General features: G+C 41.1%; 1 protein-coding gene across 1 annotated transcript in view; it reads right to left on the bottom strand.

Annotated features, from left to right (window-relative positions):
- Positions 1–17,029, bottom strand: part of LOC122986282 (PDZ domain-containing RING finger protein 4-like) — a 122,487-nt gene extending 105,458 nt beyond the window's left edge. The window contains exons 1-3 of the mRNA XM_044357461.1: positions 16,905–17,029; positions 16,295–16,727; positions 16,089–16,169 (exon numbers count right to left, since the gene is read on the bottom strand). Of these exons, the coding sequence (XP_044213396.1) occupies positions 16,089–16,169; positions 16,295–16,699 (486 nt within the window). The 5' untranslated portion in view covers positions 16,700–16,727; positions 16,905–17,029. The remainder of the gene's footprint in view (positions 1–16,088; positions 16,170–16,294; positions 16,728–16,904) is intronic.
- Between the last annotated feature and the right edge of the window lie 2,640 nt (positions 17,030–19,669).

The raw sequence follows: 19,669 nt of genomic DNA, 5'->3' as shown, positions 1-19,669 counted from the left end.
TTTTTTGCTCTTCTGGTGTTGCCAAAATGGAGACTTTCTTGCTAAATTTCTTTCATACAATGTGCCTGGCACCACATCTAGCGACTTTGTTGGCAGCCAGCGACTCTCCCTTGAAAAGAGTCGCCAATGCTGCCACACATTCATTCAAGGTGTTTAAAAGAGACAGTGCCGCTGTGCTCTTGCTCTTTTTCTATTTTTTCTCCACTTTCAACTCTCACAGTCAATATGGAACGTCAACTCTTGGAGAAATAGTGATTATTGTGTTCTGCTGTATAATAGGTCCATTGGTAGAGTTTTAACACTTTGGATTAAAGATTGTATTACGCAAGTTCCTCACATGATCATTTCAGCTCTACTTGTGGCCTCCACCATCTCTCACCATCACCGTCGTCTTTCTTCCTTCCCACTGCAATCATTACTGCAATCACACTATAGATGATTAGCTTCTAGATGTCACATGTGACCTGGCCTGGACCTCGGTGCTTCATCCCGCACTGGAACACTCACAGTGACAGGAAGAAGGGAGGATTAAAAGAAATATAAAATAACAACTCGGCTTACTTTTGAGACATTAATGCACAAGAATGACACTCCTACATCTGAATGCATGCTCTTATCATATCATCATACTGAAAGATCAAACGAGAAGCGCAAACCCGAAGACAAAACTAATCTTGCCATGGCTCGTTGGGTTAAAAGATGTGTTGCAATTTCCTTCACAGACACAGATTATGTTTAATGGTTTCTCATCTGCTGATGAGAGCATCACATTTCCATGCGCAGCAGGTTAACACTGAGTATATGAATTATTACAACACACCAAGAGATGTGTGTGTACATTGCTGTGGGTTGTAGGAGCTTTGCATTGTGACAGAAACACGTGCTGGGAGGATAAACTACAAGCTTGCCTGGTTAAAGACAAGAAAAGGGGTTACTTACACTTCACTCACTCTGCCAGGAAGCTTCACTCTAACACAGTGAGGCAAACCCCTCCCCCGCCCGCAACCACTGAGGAGTGAATGTATGGAAATGTATGAAAAATAGCCCTGGATCGGCCCAGACAGCAGCCATCCATCAGCACAGTGACAGAGGCGAATCTCCCACTCTATTGTCCCGCACTCTGAGTGTGTGAATGAAGATGGTCAGATTTGGGCTCAGATAACTCCAACCACCCCAGGCTTTGGCCCCGGGCACATCAATCAGTAGGCGATATAGTATCTGATCATTAGACATCCTCCCCCTACGTAGACACGAGCTGAAAGTATATCAACCAGCGGGCCCTTAGGAGAGCATCGCATCCCAGAGACAAGTACTCCTCGCAGAGTAAACAGACTCATAAAATCCCCATAGAAGAGCCAATTATGCCAGGAACCTGACATCTCTTGTCGTAAAAACTACGGGAGGCCGTAACTATCGGACAGAACGTGAAATACAGCCAGTTGTTATCGCCACCCATTTGTGGCGATTAAAAGCCACCCTGGAGACCTGTGGTACTGGGTAAAGAGGGCATTCTGAATGCCTTGCCTCACCATATGGCACAGCTCCGGGAGACCTCCGGAGGGAGCTCCCGGTGCCAAGCAATCCTCTCTGTGAATGCTGGATTTATCACCAGGCGTCCACAGCTAATGTACCAGGGTCTCTGGCTTTCCTGGTTGGCCCACGTTGATAGAAGCCGGCTTTATTATTATCGGCACTGGCATCAAAGACTGAGCAGCTTGTATTATTCATAAGATCACCCACATTTCCTCATCCAAACACGAGATACATTATGCAGAGTGCAAATGCAGGTCTGATTTACGGCCTTTTGTTGTATACAAACATACACATTGATAAGATGGAAAGATCTTTGAAGTAACATAGCTTTGTAATGTGGGGGGTGTGGGGGGGATAAAAGGGTGAAACTGGAATAAAAATTCTATGAGCACGCTACCAAAATGATGAATCACGCTGCCTCTGCCTCACAAGGCACGGCAAGTTCTCTGTCCACAGGCAGCTGACTCAAGACAAAGAGAATAGCAAATTATGGAATCGCTCAATATCACATACTGAATGAGGGTGAGAAATAAAGTCTTATTCTCTCCTCTGATATCCTCATTCGCTACTGGCCTGGCGAATTTTATGTACCACAAAACAACAGTGAATTATGGACAAAAATAAAGCAATGTCTTTCCATTCTTTCCAGCGTGTATCAGCTCAAGCCAATTACACAGCCCTAAAAACAATAAGGAGTAAAGCTGCCATCTGCAACAGGGGGCCAACTACTCACTTTGATTAGCCACAGGCCGCTAGCTGACATCGATTTTAGCCCTGGCTCTGTTGGGAAGAGGAAATTTCTGTCATTTGTATAGAAAGGAATTTTTAGAGCGAAGCCAAAGCATTATCTTGGAGAATATAATCATGCACATATATACACAAAAATGCTCAAAAATAAATATTCAAGTCATTATTCCTCACTTTCTCTTTATTGTGCTTTCTCTCTCACACACAACCATTATCTTTCTTATATCCCCCTCTCTCTCCTCCACACACACACACACACATTCACACCTAAACACCTCAAATCACTCTCATCAGTAATCTGCAAGTGTTTGAGGCTCTGATAGTCCAAGGCTATTGATTTCACAGTACAGCAGCACTCAACGGTCATTTGCAGTGATGAGGGAAGACAATTGCAGCCAAATCATCCCTGGCATTCATTAGGAAGCTAAGCGGAGGAAACCAAGTAGTGAGAGTCTATTGAAACTTAATCAACAACTGGTGCAGGCTAATGGGGAGAACAACAGACGAGTTTGTCTTTAGCTTCCCCCCAGCAGGTCAATCAGACCCGATGGAAACTGTTGAACAACTAAAATCAACACTCAAAAGTGTTTTCCATCAATAATCTATATTGTAGTTTTGTTCAGAGTTTCTCAAAAGTTATTTTTGTTGATCCAAGCCATCCAGGAGCACATGTACACCCACTTTCTGTGAAATATATAACATGAAAGGCTTGGCATGCTGTTATGTGAGCGCTATATGATCCACTTCATACAAATGCACAGAACAGAAGCAGAGTGCATAGTTCAGATGAGTCATACAGGAGGAGAAGACAAGATGAGGGAAAGCAGAGCAGCACATCACAACCAAAGCCTTTCAAGTATTGGAGAGATGGTGCTCCTCTACAATGTTGACTTAAAGGGCTCTCCTATACAGAGGAACACCAAAGACCTACAATTCAGTGCGCAAGAGAATATATTTTATAATTTAAGAAAGACATGCAAACAGAGCAGGTTCATTTATTTATGTGTACTGGTTTTAATGATTGTCAATGAAAAACACATGAGTTTAAGCCAAGTTTCACCCAGATTTTTAAGTCCCCACGCATCCAAAAGTTGTTTCCTGCTGCAAGAAGGTGTTGACCAACATGGTTCAACTGAAATCTTCTGGTTGATGAGAAAAATGGAAAGAAAATGCATTTAAATGCTTATTGTGCACCAACATCCCCATTAGTAAAACACAAGAAATGGTTGAGCCTGATATTTCATCCTTGACCAATGAAACAACATTCGTCAAAACACTCTTAGTTCAAAGTGCTCTGTTACCATGGAATTGAAGATACACGTGATATTGCTGAAACCTCCATAACAAGCAAATAAGTGGACCTTGAGTTGAGATTGTCTTGTCAAAAGAAATGGTTAAGTGTCTATGCTGTATTTAGGTGTTATTTCTGTATTATTATGTTTTTATCTGTATTTTAACCATTTTTTATATTCAAAGTGACCTCAGAAATACCACAAACCACAAAATAAGGAGCCTCACATGTGCATGCTGTCTTTCTGAGATCCAGAGTAAAAGCACAAGAGAGCAAAACACATATCCAGGCGAATCAAAAACACACAGCTGTCAGATGTGCAGCCAAACATCTAAACAAGTTCTCATGAAACAATCTACTCCTATCTATCCTAATTAGTTTAATAACTACAAAATCAACAACCCTGCCAACATCTGTAGCAAGTTGCAAATGAGTGTGTGACTGCTCATGATGTGTGCTTCCTGCCACCTGCTGGTCAGATCCTGCTGTTACACTTCCCACATGCATTCAGCTGTAATACCACTCAGGTTAGAATTTGGGTAGTGCATACAAATCGCAAATCAGTGCACCAGCACACTTGCTTTGCTCAGTTTCTACCTAATCTGCCAAACAAACGCCACTTAATGAGAAACACATGACGTGCAAAAACAATGTGTTCTCAATGTGGGGAGGCTGCAGCGAAGCCAAATCCAATCTGGAGCACTTCAATAGAATCAGATGTAGTGAGAGATTGGCGTAGCTCTTTGTTGGCGCGGCCAGATGGAGGTCTGGTACCAACACCAGTGCTCTGACCTCAACATGCTGACTCAACACCACCAGCTGTACTGTGGTCCAAGAGATCTGGCTCACTGTTGGTGGTAGACACACAAACAAACACATACACATACACACACACACACACAAACACACATGCAGATTGCTATCAGCCTTCTGCTCTGACATGGTGGAGATCAATTAGCAGGAAATAAAGCAGAGAAACACTGACTGCCCTGTGAAATCACTGCAAAGTCATTCACATGTGCTCCTTTACTAATGAACAAGTGTGTGATATTTGCAGCAATACTTCCTTTGTAGGGAAAACACTGACATTAGCTTCTCTTAAAGCATTTGCACAAGCCTCTGTGCAAGAAGCTCAATCACCAGAAATGGTGCTTAAGGAGAGCCAGAGTCACGACCATTTTCCACTTCAAAACATTTTCCTTTTTAATAATGAAAACGGTCCATGTAGTATGTTACTCAACTCTTTGCTCTCAGGTACCCTTTGGAGTTTTTGACCACTAGTAGCACTATGGAGCAATGTTTTTACTGGTGGGTCTTCGAATGTCAGTCATGCATGTGCACAAGCATGCAGCAACAATTCATTCTATTCCACTAATTGGCTGTAATGTGCCAAGAAACAGAGCAACGCACTAGCAAAGGTATGGAGGTAGAAGACTGGTAGCAAGCAAACATGAACGGAAACAATGCAGGATTCATAATGTTCTAAAAATCAGTTCTGCAAATGTTTTATGAGGAAGTACAACAGTGACCATAATGAATATTCATAGTCGATTTCTCTGAAAGCCCCAAGCCCATTTAGCTAATTAAAAACACATCCGTTAGAGCTTCCATCCAATTCCAGCAGTAACATGAAGGAGATGATTGGAATGGAATTAGACGGCTTTATCTGGCTGCAAAAATAATACACTGAGCCTGTCACTAACTAGTTCCTAAGAGGTCACGCTACACTGGGCAAACACCACTCACTGGCTATTAGAGGAAGAAGCCCACTCATTCACTACGATGAGGAAGACTTGAGATCTGATGTTGCTTGCAGAGTTTTCACTGTTGGTATTGTTCAAACTCTTGTTTTCTGGAATAATAGGATGAGGCGAGTCTTTGAGCCAGAAATAACAGAACAAATTAATATTCATGAGATAATCTCTCTGGAAGAGGACGCAGTGGTTGTTATTTTGGTTGGACCACTTTGGTTCAGACTGAAATATATCAACAATTGGATGGAATGCCATGAAATTTGGCACAGATGTCCATGGTGCGTGTCCATGGAGAGTGTGAATACTAATCTTTGATGATCCCCTGACATTTCCTCTAGCGCTACCATGAGGTTGACATTTGTGGTTTTACGTGACATGTCTGAACAACTAATGGATATATAGCCATGAAATTTGGTACACACATTCATGCCTCCCCTCAGGGTCATAACCCTTCATCTAGAGTGATCATCAAAATTTCAATTTGTCCAATAGTCTGGTTTATGACCTGCAAAACTGATTGACATTCCCATCAGCCTCAGCTGTACTTTGTGTTTAGCGATAATTAGCAGATGTTCTTTTGTTTTTTGGTGAACGTGGTAAACATACCTGCTAAACATAAGCATTTTAACATTGTCATGGAGAGCACGTTAGCATGCTGATGTTAGCATGCTCACAGAGCTGCTAGCATGGCCTAACTATCTGCATGGCTTGATATCATTAGGTATAAGTAATAATATGACTTGGGGTTTTCTGTTTTTTGAATAAACCAACCCAATTCCTATCTGTGTGAGTGGGTGTGTCTTTTGTATTTTTGCCTACATTTAGTGAGCTAATGTGTGTGTGTGTTCGGATTTCTTCCACTTAACAATGCCTGACACAAGCAAATAATGGCCTTCAAAATGAAATGGGAGCGGGGATTCAAAGGGTTAGGCTTGTTTTGATCCCTTGTCTTGGCAGGCACACAGTGCTGTGCCAGTGTTTGCTAATACCCTGGACGCACCTGGCATATTACACAGGCTTATCCCTCTCCTCAACACCTCCCTAATGTACCACACTGGTCTCCCACTATACAGTTGTTTCTATGACTATATGGCAGCCTCTGTCCAGATGTAATTAAGCCCTAATCCTCCTTTTGACAAAAGCAGAGGCGGTCTTAATTCAGTTTGCAGATGAATGTGCAGCAAATACATTCTGCAGACATGGCGCTTTGATGATGCTGCACCTCCACTGAAAGGCCAAAGGTAATGTCATGGTCTTCTCTGACAAAGGCCATGATGTGTAGCCCAACATGATCCACAGCTCAAAGACTATCTGTAATGGATCAACAGTGTGAGGCCCCAGTTCTTAATGGGTTCAGGCTTAAGTAGCAATGAACCTGCTGACAGCTCAGCAGTCGTGACCACGACTGAAACAATTAGGCTACTGAAAAAACTCAAGTAATTTGAGTATTCACAATCTCTGAATCACGATTTCTTCCTCAAAACTTTATTTCATCTGAGGACAAGTCACCACTGCACCAAGATGTGACCGAACAATCTGACTGTGCAGGTTGAAAATATGTTGAAAAGAAAAGGAGGAAGAGCAAAATTAAGAGGCATGATATTATAATGGTGTTTTTTCATTATTATTATTTCAACTACTGTTTACTGCAACTGTGAATAATAAGTAAATTATTTTGGAAGAATATTTGTTGGGTTTGTTCAAGAAAATACATGAATATTCATTTGTAGGATGTGAAAATGTCTGACTTCGACGACTCTCATTGGTAGCATCAGAAAAGACACTGAAAAACTGGCAATGCCAATAACCAATCCACCGAACTATCCAAAAAATGTTTTCACACTAGAAACGAACCGAACCATGGTTAAGTTTGATCCAGATTGAGACCACCTCTTTTCGTCAGACAAAAGTACAGCTGTTTGAGGTTTTACACCTGTAATTTTGGTTCAGATCAAACTGAAAAGTCCGAAAGTCTGGACCGAACGAGGTGTGAAAGGGCCCTTAGTCTACTTAATATTTCTTGCATTTAATCTTGTTTTTTAAAAATATACATAAACCATTCTTATATCTGATCAACCATCAAACCAATCACAGCTCAATAAAGAAAAAATCCATAGTTGCAGCCCTATTTGTCATCAATCCATGATGATGGCACTGGCTGTGTTGGTTTAACTTGGCAGGAGAGCGCCCAGGCAGGTCTAGCCACAACTTTACCTCATTACACACTCATTACAAGCCACACTGACAATCCTGATGATAGAGTGGCCACTGCTGGGTGTGTGTATATGCACACATGCAGCTGGTTGTGTATACATGTGCATGCTGACTCAGGGCTTTCACTGTAATCTCCCTGAAACAGCTGTAGGTGAAGCCACATGTTTATGAAGCCTAGAGGAGATCAGTAGGTCCGTGTGAGATCAAAAGACATCAGGTCACTGACTAACCAAACCCCCCAGTGGTGGTAAAGATGGGAATAGTGGGGGTGCCTGAATTTATATTTTACCACAGTTATTTATTTGGTGAATCAACTTCACAAGATGCCATTTTCTCATCACATGGACAGCAGAGAGCATCTGTTGCACGAGAGCTCTTGTGTGGAGTAGAGCTTTCCGGGACACCAGTAATGAGTGGGGTAGGGGGTGTACCATCTGTGCCAGCTGTGTATGAGTCTATGTATATATACTGCACATCTGTCTGTACCGAAACATGTATGAATCTTTGTCTGTGCATGAGCCTGAGTAAAAAGAGCAACTACATGTACACAATAATATATGTCAAAAATACCACTCTAACAAGTAACCTGGAAAGTGAATCAGTTTCCATTCGGCCCCCTAGTTTACAACCTCTTTGACACTAGGCTCTTTTCCAGATGTAGACTGTTGAATCTTGAGGTGTAAGCTCTCGTTTAAGTTCACAGAGAAGTCGAAGGGACCGGCAAACTACAGTCATTAAGGTGTGAATAAAGCTGAGTGTTCTCCTCTTGGGTAACTGAGATGATGAATCACTGCAGTCACTGAGTGCTTCCTGCAGTACACCTGAGGGCATAGCTATGGTATAGTATAGGACTAAGCAGTGATATATGAACATCTGCTTAACTCAAACCTTGTACAGAAAAAAGAACAGAACAGAACCAGTCCACAGAAAGCCCCAACTAGTGAAAAATGTTGATACATTGACCAATTTGTGACAAACCTACACAGAAGAAAAAGCATGTATACACACACACACAGACACATAAATTTAATCGTGTGCAAAAACATATTAGAGTTGCACAAAAGTCAACAAAGGGTCAATACTATTGAATGATATGACTGTATTTATTGTACAGGATTACAATACACTGCTCTACATACAATATCTTAGAGGTAATATTCTGTATTTTTTCTTTTTGACAACAAGTCCTGAAAAGGCCAAAACCAAAGCCAAAGCCACACATATGATATGACCAATATGACTAAAATCTCCGATCCAGATATAGGTCATTTCCACCTTTTGCATGGATTAAATTAGTACACTAAACAGAGGGCTCAGACACGCCCGCAGTGAAACACAGAAAGCAGAGAGTAGTGTGACCTTAAATGACAGCAAAACGCAGCAGAGACTCTCACACTGAGCTGAAATGAAACAAGTATTAACATAAATAAACAGTTTCTACTGCGTTTTGCTGTCATTTATGGTCGCGCTGCTCTCCTCTGCTCTCTGTGTTTCACCGTGGGCGAGGCTGAGCCCTCTGTGTGTGTGTTGCACACAGCGCAGCAGAGGAGAGACAGTGAACCAGGTGAAGCACTTGAGTTGACAACTACACTCATTACATAACAACAAAAGCTTTGTGAGTAAAAAGCCAAGAAGAGTAATTTATGAATGTAATCCGCACAAAAGATGGACAGACAGGAAATGACGAAAAATATTGCCATAAAGAGTTCCTGCTGCCATAAATATTCAACCGCTATTAATCCGCAACTGAAAACATTCTTCATCAAATGTACTATTTACTCCCATTTGAGCAACGTTTGCTAAAACTACAGTGCCTAGTCGTTTCAGGAAATTACATACAGGTACTGTAGGTCTTTTTTAAAAATAAATTTGTGAACCTTTTTTAAAAAGGTATGCTATGCAGGATCTTCCTAAGAAACAATATATAGACTCATACAAAAGTGATCCCTCTCAATCATCACTTATGACCCACTAGAAGTGTGTGGCAGTGTATTTATCTGCAGAGACCCTGCCCTCTGCCTGTATGTTCTTAATTTCTTCTTATTTTGCTGTGCTCAGGACGCTTCTGGGCATCAACCTTTGGGCAGTGGGTGTGTAGCCCCAAGCCAATACCAGCGTGCAGGGTGTGAGGTCGGGACTTGTAGCGTACCAACCAGGTTACATCACTGTCTCCATCTCTCTCCTCTGCTCCGCTCTGCTCTCTGTCTCTGTGTCATGGATGTATAAAGAGCTGCAGGTCTGCGTGTCTGCTTGACCGAGGGCTGGGCTGAGCTACATACACACAGGGCAGAAAGGCCACAGCAGACAGGACAAAGCTCTGAATTCACACAAAATCCGGCAATGTGGCGCCTTCCCACAGGGTTGTTCAGAGGCGTGAGCATGTTTATTTATGCTTTAGAATATAACCGCTGTGAAACAATCAAAAAAACATTTTATTTATCTGATTCACGGCTTTCTTCTCGCCAGCGCCACTCGCTTTCTTCATTCACTCTCTAGCTCACTTGACAACCGCTGCTCTCTCTCTCTTACTTGCTTGTTGAGCCGTGGGGGAGGGGCCAACTTTGAATGTTGTGTGTTTACATACACCAACAGACAAATCCTGCATAGTATACCTTTAAAGATTTAAGTCTTCAGATGGCACAGATGGACTTGAAGTTGAGCGTCACAAACAGGGTAGGGAAGTCAGAAAGTATTGACTAACTAATTGTTGGTTTTGGTGTTTTCATGCGATTTGTTGGCAATAAGACAAATATAGAACAACATAAGCATTATCTTTTAAAGCAAACAAAACTTCAGTGCTATGATAAAGAGCTGTGCCTAAGAGGGGAAAATTTGTGCAGTCTTAACATATGCAGTTAGACAAACATAACCATACACACACAAAGATATTGCCATAAGAGGTTTAAATTGCACTTTGCAGATGTTTCAGTAAATGTATCCAATTACAAACATAATCTGTCATCAAAGTGAGAAAATCAAAACAGTTCATCTGAGTTCAGGTCAGCAGCCTCACTGTATGATTTACTCTCAAACATCCCGCAGACCAAAACTCGCCAACATCCCATCGACATTTACAAAAGGGGCCTTTCAGCAGGTAGGGACAAATTTACCCAGTGTGCTCCTCTTTACGAGCGTGGTGGTCTTTAGTGGAACAGTTTTCTTTTTCACACCTCCTGCCTAAAACAACAGACCTGTACAGCTAAAGTAAACACATGCAAACACTCACACACATGTACACAGACATAAACAGACATACACAGCTCAGGACAAAACTCACAAAAAGGTACATGATTTATTCAACAGCCACTGCTCTTGGTTTGGTCCACAACCTTCAGGAATCTGGAATATTCTAATCTCAATATCTGCCTTATTAACTAACACAGCCACATGCCAAGAGCTTTGGAAAAACATCTTGTTTGCCAAACCAATACCTATGAAAATATTCCTTAAACTAATGAAATTCCTATAAATATGTGCAGAGATAAGCAGGGATAAGAACTTAAACATGCTGTCTAAATGCTGCTAAAGAGGCATTGAATAATTAAGTGCTTATCTAAATCTAATTTTCCTTAACTAACATGACATCATCTAAATGAATGCAGGCTCAAGTTTGTTTTAGCAGCCTGGTGTGTGAGTGTGTGAGTGTGTGTGTGTTGAATTGGAGAGGAAATAGGAAATAGTCAGCAGGGCGGTCCCTCTCATGGGCAGCTGCCATGTAAATTCTGGGTAAATGACGACCCAAACAGAGCAGAACAGGTACAGAAAACACCTCCGGAGAGCTAAACCGCACAGAACATGACAGACCCATATTCACATCCTAACACCAACCACGCAAAAGTTGAAATGGACAGTTTGATCGACTGAATTTCCCATTTTCTTGATCTGTCAGCTGTGACAGAAGCAGACAGCAAATTGTAAACCAATGACTTTATGCTATTTTGTCTGAATACAATCATTCTGGTCCATTTTCAGGAAAGTGCTTTGGGGAATTGGAGCACAAAGAGACTATAAAACTGTCTAGACAAGCAGTAAAAAGAAGTGTACAATTGTGTGCCCAACTGATGAGACCATTAGACATCTGCCTTTCTTTGTGGCAACACACAAAAAAAGATATTTTTCCATATTCCTCAGGTAGTTGTTTTTGTTTCGTAGTTTTCACTTGTTTATCGTTTTATTTGGAGGCTCAGTCTAGGCAAGAAAAAATCAAATCAACCAACATAAAATCAGAGGTCATAAATCTATCTTTTCTCATGTCGCAAGGCAATCTTTTCTTGTCATCTTTTGTTATGAAAGCAAACAAACTGGCCTGCCTTCGTCCCCGCCTGTCACGCAAGATTGGATTTTGATGACACCGATACTCGAGTTGCGTACTCTCCACTCTCTCCTCTCTGCTCCTTCCCTCCCTCTTCCCTTCACCCATTTTCTCTTGATCCGAACAAAAGAAGAATTAGCTGGAGCTACTGTACTGCTGCTCTCAGACAGGTGAAAAGGCCTCTGTGTTTCTGTCAACAGCCCCTCTCTGAAGGTAGTGCTAGTGTCACAGGCATAGTCACGGTCAACAAAATAGATTTTTACTCTGCTGTGCAGTAGACACTTTCAGCAGCTTTAGTAATGGATGATGAAAAGAACTACCCATTGTGAATTTAAATGAAAATATTTCCCTGGTCTCCAAACTTTTAAGCTGACTCTGAGTGTGGATTTTGGGGACCTTGGCTGCAGACAAGAGGAGTGGGACTGTTTAAACTCTACTGTGGTTTCATTTGTGTATTCATCTGGTTTTACACAAACATAAGGGCAAATTACATGGGCAAATGAAGACAACGGTATGTTTTTGCAATGGTGACTAATCCTGCTGCTGTTTCAGTGCTGTCTCTTGCTTCCATTATCCCTTTTCAACATAGCAGAACTGGCTGACTCACCCACAGCCACCGACTGCATTCACTGCCAGGCCAGTGAACAGACAATCAGCTGGATCTAGATCAGTACATCTCAGAGGTACATGGAAAAATATGGTGTGACTCGCATTAAGTCACAGTCGAAACTGCAGTCCACCCATCTGACAATAGTTTTATGTCTCTTTTTTCTCCGTCTTTCTCTCATTTCACACGCACAATGCAGATCTGTTTTCTACAGAAACCATCAGGATCAAGAACAACTGGCGTCTTTGAAAGAGCTTAGTTCTGGATCCATTTCCGACAGTGTGCTAGCTTAAAAAGTAGCTTCCGAGACCAAGTAGTATTTCATTTGCTAACTATATTATTCTGTAGGGTTTTAGGTTGCGTTGGAAAAAGCCCCAGTCAGGACTGGCGCATCCATTGTCCCAACTGTGTGGGATCTGGTCCTGGATGCTACTATATCAGAGTTTAGGGTAACATTAGCAGCTCTGTTCATCTCTGTATTTAGTTTGGGAACGTTAACAGTCCAGCAAACCAAGCCAAACTCATTAGGCTGAGATATCACGTTGTGTTTGCCAAACTCATCAGTTAATCTACATCCCTAGAGTCTTTTGTCTTGGAAAAGTGTCACACACTGTTTAAAGTGGGAATAGTAAAGCATTAATCTATTGCTTGCATGTTTTTTCTGTGGTAAGCATGCAAACAGGGTTATGTTAAAATTAAATAACTGATAATCAGATTTGACATTTTCCTTAACATACTGAATCATATAAAGGGATAAATTACCACCTTACAATACAAGAACAATGCTGCACCTCTATGTCCATGTCCTCTACATAGTTTGTGAGGCTGCTGCCTTGGACATGTAGCAGTAGAATCAGTCGTGTAACATTATATCATGTGTGAAGTCCGAGTTTTCAACCAACTCACAGAATAAGTTTATTATAGCTCAAGTTGAAATCTGCAAGCAATAATAAAGATTACAGCTGGCAAAATAGACAAACCCTGGCTAGTAATTGGAAGCCTGATTTTGTCTACATGAACCTCAGTTTGAAATCAACTATTGTTTTAAAAACTTTAAGGCTGCAACTCACAATTCTTTTCAATCGATTAATGTGCCAATTCAATTAAATCATTATTCACAGTTTCTCAGAGGCCATGGTGATGTCTTCAATGTGCTTGTTTTGTCTGATTAAAAGTCCACAACCTTGAGACATTCAATTCACTGTCATATATGACAAAGTGAAACAGCAAATTGTGACATTTGAGAAGTTGGAACCACAAAATGTTGGACAGTTTTGCTAGAAAAAAGACTGAAAGGACTAATAGTTTATCAGTATAGTTGTTGATTAATTTTCCGTCAATCGACTTATCCCTTAATTGATTAATCTTTGCAGCTCTACAAAATTACTCGGAAATTTGAGTGGTAAATCTGCCACCAGCACATGTGCTGGAATAGGAAGTTTGACAGGCGTAGCAACAGTAACTAAGGGGGCGGGACTTAGCAAAGAGTCAATTAGGCTTGCTTTCTAACCACATGAAGAGACCCTGAATGTGACACATCATAACTGCAACTGAGGTGTTTACAAGCCCTCCTACTCTATTCTCCATGCAGACAGAAAACCAATCGCTTTTCCAGCAAAGTGGATGTTCTACTAAACTGCAAAACTTTGAAGAACTGCAACCAAGCTCTCTCAAGTATTGGAAAATCCATTTGGAAAGCAAAAGAAGAAAACGCGCAGTGAGAAAACTATTAAAGACTCATTACAGAGGAGTTTTTAGCTGAGAAAAAAAAGAGAGCTGAAAATAGATGCTGCGTTGCTGCCCAGCACTGGCAGAGAATAGTGAACAGTTTTCCACATTAATCAAAAGTGAGTCTGTTGCTCTCACAGCATGATGTGGGCAATTAGGGAGATACTTTATGCGACCATTACCACAATGAAACCCATCCACCCTCACCGGCGGTGCAAACACAACACAGAGCCCCAGACTGGAGGGTTAACAACACAAATTTTTAAGCTACCCTGTGAGCTTACTAAAACAAGAGCTATTATTAGATTTGGCAGCCACATTGAGAGGTTTAATAAATTATTCCTTGAAATAACAATGGCTCAGAAGTAGTTAGAAACCGTGTCCATATTGGTTAGCCCATCAATTATATATTGACGTGGATGAGTTTGTAAGTAATTACAAGAAAATTGCATGCTGCCTTGAGAAAACAAATTATGCAAAAGCACAGAGGCAAACAGGCCTTAATTGGCATTTAATCCAAGCTGTTAACACGAAAAGTGAGAGTAGTTTGTTCTCTAGTAGAACTGCAACAATTAGTCCATTAATCAATCAGTAAATCCACAAAACATGTGATTATGGATTGTTTGTTGAAAAATAAAAGCCAAAACTCTGGTTTCAGCTTCTCAAAAGTGAATATTTGCAGGTTTTCTTTGTCTTTTTGTGATTTTAAACTGCTTTTCTTTTGGTTTTAGACAAAACAATGCATTTGAAAATGTCACCTTGGGCTTTGGGAAATTGTGATGAACACTTTTCACCATTTTCTGACATTTTAAAGACCAAAACAATTTATTAGTTAATGGAGAAAATAACCAACGGATTAACTGATTAGGAAAATAACAGTTACATCCCTATTCTCCAATAGTTTTTATTTTCATATGCAAATCTGTGTTCATAGAGGGATCAAGCCATTGCAAAGAGCCCCTCACTCACATACTTTCTCCATAAATAATTGTATTTCATAGGTTGTATTTAATATAGTAGATAGAAGTAGATATAGAGTGTGGAGTCAATGAAAATGTCATCTAATTACTCTACTTCCCTTTGTTTCTTTCCTCACTGTCGGTCTCAATGCAGTTGGTGCACTGCAAGCTGAAATGTGATAAGCTGTTTTGACCCCACACTCTCCAAAAAAGTAAAGACACAACCCAGACAATGACATTAGATCTGCTGAGACCCGAAGTCAAAGACAAAGCCCACTTTAGAAACATCTCTCCACCCACAAAACAGGATGAAATCTCTTCACATTAACTCTTGAGAAGTCAAAAGCTGTGATGGCAATAAGGTTTTTAAGATCATCTACTGCTTTCAAACATCAAATTCAACTAGCCGGCATTTACCTACACTGTTCATATTTCTTTAAAAACACATTCCTTGGTAAACATACACAAACTCTCACTGTGAGAAAAAGAGACTCCACCACTCCAAATGACAAACAACAGAGTACGAGGAAAGATTACCGACTATAAGCTTTCGTCAGTCAGAGATTGTTACCACTCTATAGCATTTGATGTGATCCCAAAAGTCAACATATACACAAAGAATAGTCTGGCAGTGAGGTTAGTCTGAACTGAAGCAGCAGATAAAACTGAGTAGAAAGAAGCAAAATCCTGGTGCACAAGAGGCTGCTATATTTATAAGACACTCACCCAAATCCCAAAAATCAACAACACTCCAGCAGTGATACTGACAGATAAGAGAATTAAACATATTGCACTGCATTCTCTGGGCATTTTTAGATAAGCACAAAATGCTCTGAAACTTTTATGAAAGGACCACAAAATGCCAGTGTTCACAGCAGTAGAGCTGAAAATAAGGAAAGACGCAGATACAAAGCTGTCAGCAGTATAAATGTGTGTCTCTTACCTCTTTGACCTCTTCTCCCTCTTCACATGTTGCTTTCTCTGATGTCTGGCTCTGCATGTCAGCAGTTGTCCTCAAGTCACTCTAATTAAGCCAACAAACACACAAGTTTACCAGCCTCACTTAGGCTTAGACATCCTAGTCCTGACTCATAGTGAAATCATAATTTTTCCAATGTTACTTTTCACAGATCAAATCATTCCTCTCACCTTGTAGTACCCAATGACCTGCTCTGCAATGCTGTTAATGTGCACCATGTATTGATGCAGCCTCCGTTGGTACTTGAGGGCAGCGAGTTGAGCCTCGTTCTGCAGAGTTGACACCTTGGCTAACAGAGACTGCTCCCTCCTGTTCCACCTGAGCCTCGCCATCCGGGCTTCATGCTCCAAAGTTGCACTTCTCTCCTCCAGAGCATCGGTGACCGTGCGGAGCGCGTCCACACAGCAGTGATCCCCTTTAACGACGTCTTCATCGGACAGCTGTAGCCCGCATCCTTTCTGACAAACACCTCCAAAACGATGACCGGCGTCCGGCTTCGTTTGCGACTCCATCCCGCCTGAGTTTAACACTTGGCGGATTTGGTGCTTTTCTCCGCAAGGGGTTGGGCAAATCATAGTTTGCGTGTCGCGCAGGGAAGTTTTCCTGCGCAGCACAGCGAGTTAGGACAAAGTTATTTTTACAAGTCTGAACATATGAAAGCTTGCGTGCGTGGACTAAAAAAGTTTGACCGGTGTGAGCTGAGGGGCTGCGCCTCTTCAGGAGATGTTGCTTTGCAGAGTGAAATGTATCTGAGGAGAAAACTTCACCCTGCTGACTCACCTCTGCTTTTCCTGATCAGGCTCATCAAACCTCTATGACTTTTTTTTTATAACCTTTTGTTCAAAATGTATTTAACTAAGTTTAACTTTTTACATTACCATCCTCAAAATCTAATCTTAGTTCAATTTGTGCAGTTAATTCAATTAAATGCAGGATGTGTAGTTTAAAACCTCACCAGCAGAGGTCACCTATACTCCCACATGGTTCAAGCTTGCAGTGCAGACCCCACAAACTGAGATGGAGCTGAAACAACTCAGTTTTACCTCTCTGTATCACTCATGACATGTACATGATTGGCAATTACAGTGTGGTTTTATTGTCCTCCCTCTTAATCCCATTAAATTAATTTAGTTTACTTTTGGCAGAGGTTCTGCAATCAGTGAAGAAATGTCAGAAAAACCTGTCTCAAGGGGATGATGGTCCCTCAATGGCTAAACCCTGGCTGTAACACAATATCTGCATGGAGACCTTTGCTTATAAAGCTTTCCTGCGTGAGTCCAGGCCAGTCTTACTGCCTGACACAGCATGACATATTGCAGGCATCTCGGAGAGGGCGTCACATTTCAGGTCTCCCAGAGAAGCAGTCTGGTTCTAGTCTGCTGTGCACCACTTTAAAGTATGTTTTGTGTTGTCTGAGCTGTCAAAGAACAGGTGTAGATTTACAAAGACAATAGCACAATCTGTCCTGGGACTGCACACCTGTCTGCAAAAACACATGCGCAAGGAGGTCAGGGGAATGTACTCCCCCCCCCTCCCACCCACCCGTCAGTCACTGTAAATGAAACAGTAACTGTAATATTACTTTATAATGTGACATTAAATTAAATCCGGTTAATTCAACTGCCAACAAATATCTATATTTCCAGGAGGCTGAATGACTTTAAAGTCTGGAGGATGTGATGTGGAGGAGACTGAACCAAGAAGACTCCTGGGTAACACTTGTGTGTGTGTGTGTGTGTGTGTGTGTGTGTGTGTATGTAGGGGAAAGTGTTACTCAGCCACCTGGGCTCAGACCTATCACACAGGCCATATGCTTGCACTGATAAGCCACCAGATCGCAAACAAAATCAAGAAAAAAGAAAGTTATCTCCGTCTTTTGTTCTCTCCGTGAACTGATTTCAGTGAATAACCATTAAGACCGCAGATTGAAATGGAGAGATGACCTAAGCTTTATAAGAATCTAAATCTGATTCATTTGGTCTGACCTAATCCGTGAAGAGAAGTGATATCAATCTACTTTTCATCTGCTGGATACCTGATAGAGGACAAAACTCTAACAGCTGTTCCTGCCTGAAAAACTGGACACTGACAGGGTAGGCCTTATCTGTAATGGAGGACAGATTGAAACACTATCTCTGATATACTTGATGCTGGCTTCGGAAAAAGAATAGCTTTCTCCTGGAGACAGAAATGGTAAGAAAAGGACTTGTTGCAAATAGTTGAGAGACTAATGGAAGGAACTCATAAATCATAGATGACGCTCTAGTAGTTCTCCTTTTTGATATGTGATAGCTGAAACACTGCCTTGGATATTTCACACATTACCAGTATCTGTCAAATATACTTTAATCCCAAGGTAGCAATGACTAAGGACACAAGTGATTTAAGGACCTGCTTCATGAATACCTGTTATTTCTAACAAGGCGTCCTTTTTGCTGAGATTTTTATTTTAATCCAGCTCAAGAGAATACATTTTAGCACATCTAAGAGCAAAAAAACACCTGAGGCCACCGGTTGTGCCGGCCCCAGTGGAGGATCTGTCTGAATTTCATAGCCTTTTTTACAGCTTTTGGCACATTTGCTTTGTGTGTGTGTGCGTGTGTGTGTGTTTAAAGTGAAACTGTGGATATGTTGAACTGGAAATATTCTGCTGTGGCCTCTGTTGATTCTGCTTTCATGGTTGAACTTCCAATCCTGCAGGGACATCAGTATTTCATACCGGACTCAATTCAAGGTTTAGTCAACTCAAGCTGACACACTGTAAAGTAAAACTTTTAACAGCGACTTTTGAAGAGATAGTTTGGATATTTTTCATTTTCCATTTTCTCTTTTAACTCTGCAGCTTTTGATCTATGGTGCAATGCAATTAATGATTCACAAATTCACTCCTGTGGTTTAGTGCAATGACTAACACAAGGATGATCACGTGGCATTATGGAGAGCTCCAGAACAGCTTCAAAGTGGACTTGTGGTGAAGATGTTTTCCCATGACTAATATTGTTCTACATAGGACTACCACAGCAAGCATAGGTGGTTATTTCAAAACGTAGGTTGTATTTATTGGTATAATTAGCAGTTTCCTTTTGCTGTTCATCTGCTAAAGTATTTTATTGAAGCTAATAGCAATAAAAATGACTGTTCATATATGGTTAACATAGCATATATACACAAATATCAGAATAGTTCCTATAAAGGCAGAAGTTTTTTGGCCATTCAGTATTTTAGCCATTAACATCTCCACTCACACTGAGAATCAGTGGTATTTGAGACTCTCTGACAGTGACACCAAGATTTAGATTGACACTCCAATGTGGTCTTGGATTCTAAATGTGACTCGAATGTCTTAAAGTCAAACTCACAGTCAGCTTTTATTGGTACTTACACACATACAGTACCAGTCAAAAGTTTGGACACACTTTCTTATTCAAGGGAATGGGAAGGTGTGTCTAAACTTTTGACTGGTTCTGTAAATATACACAGAACATGTATTCAGCATCATATTAATCTCACACTCTTCAGTACTCCCCAAGACTCACATGACACCC

Source organism: Thunnus albacares, chromosome 7, assembly GCF_914725855.1.
Source record: "Thunnus albacares chromosome 7, fThuAlb1.1, whole genome shotgun sequence".
Classification (NCBI taxonomy): Eukaryota; Metazoa; Chordata; class Actinopteri; order Scombriformes; family Scombridae; genus Thunnus; species Thunnus albacares.
Note: the sequence above shows the minus strand (reverse complement) of the source record. Positions and strands in the feature narration are given on the sequence as shown.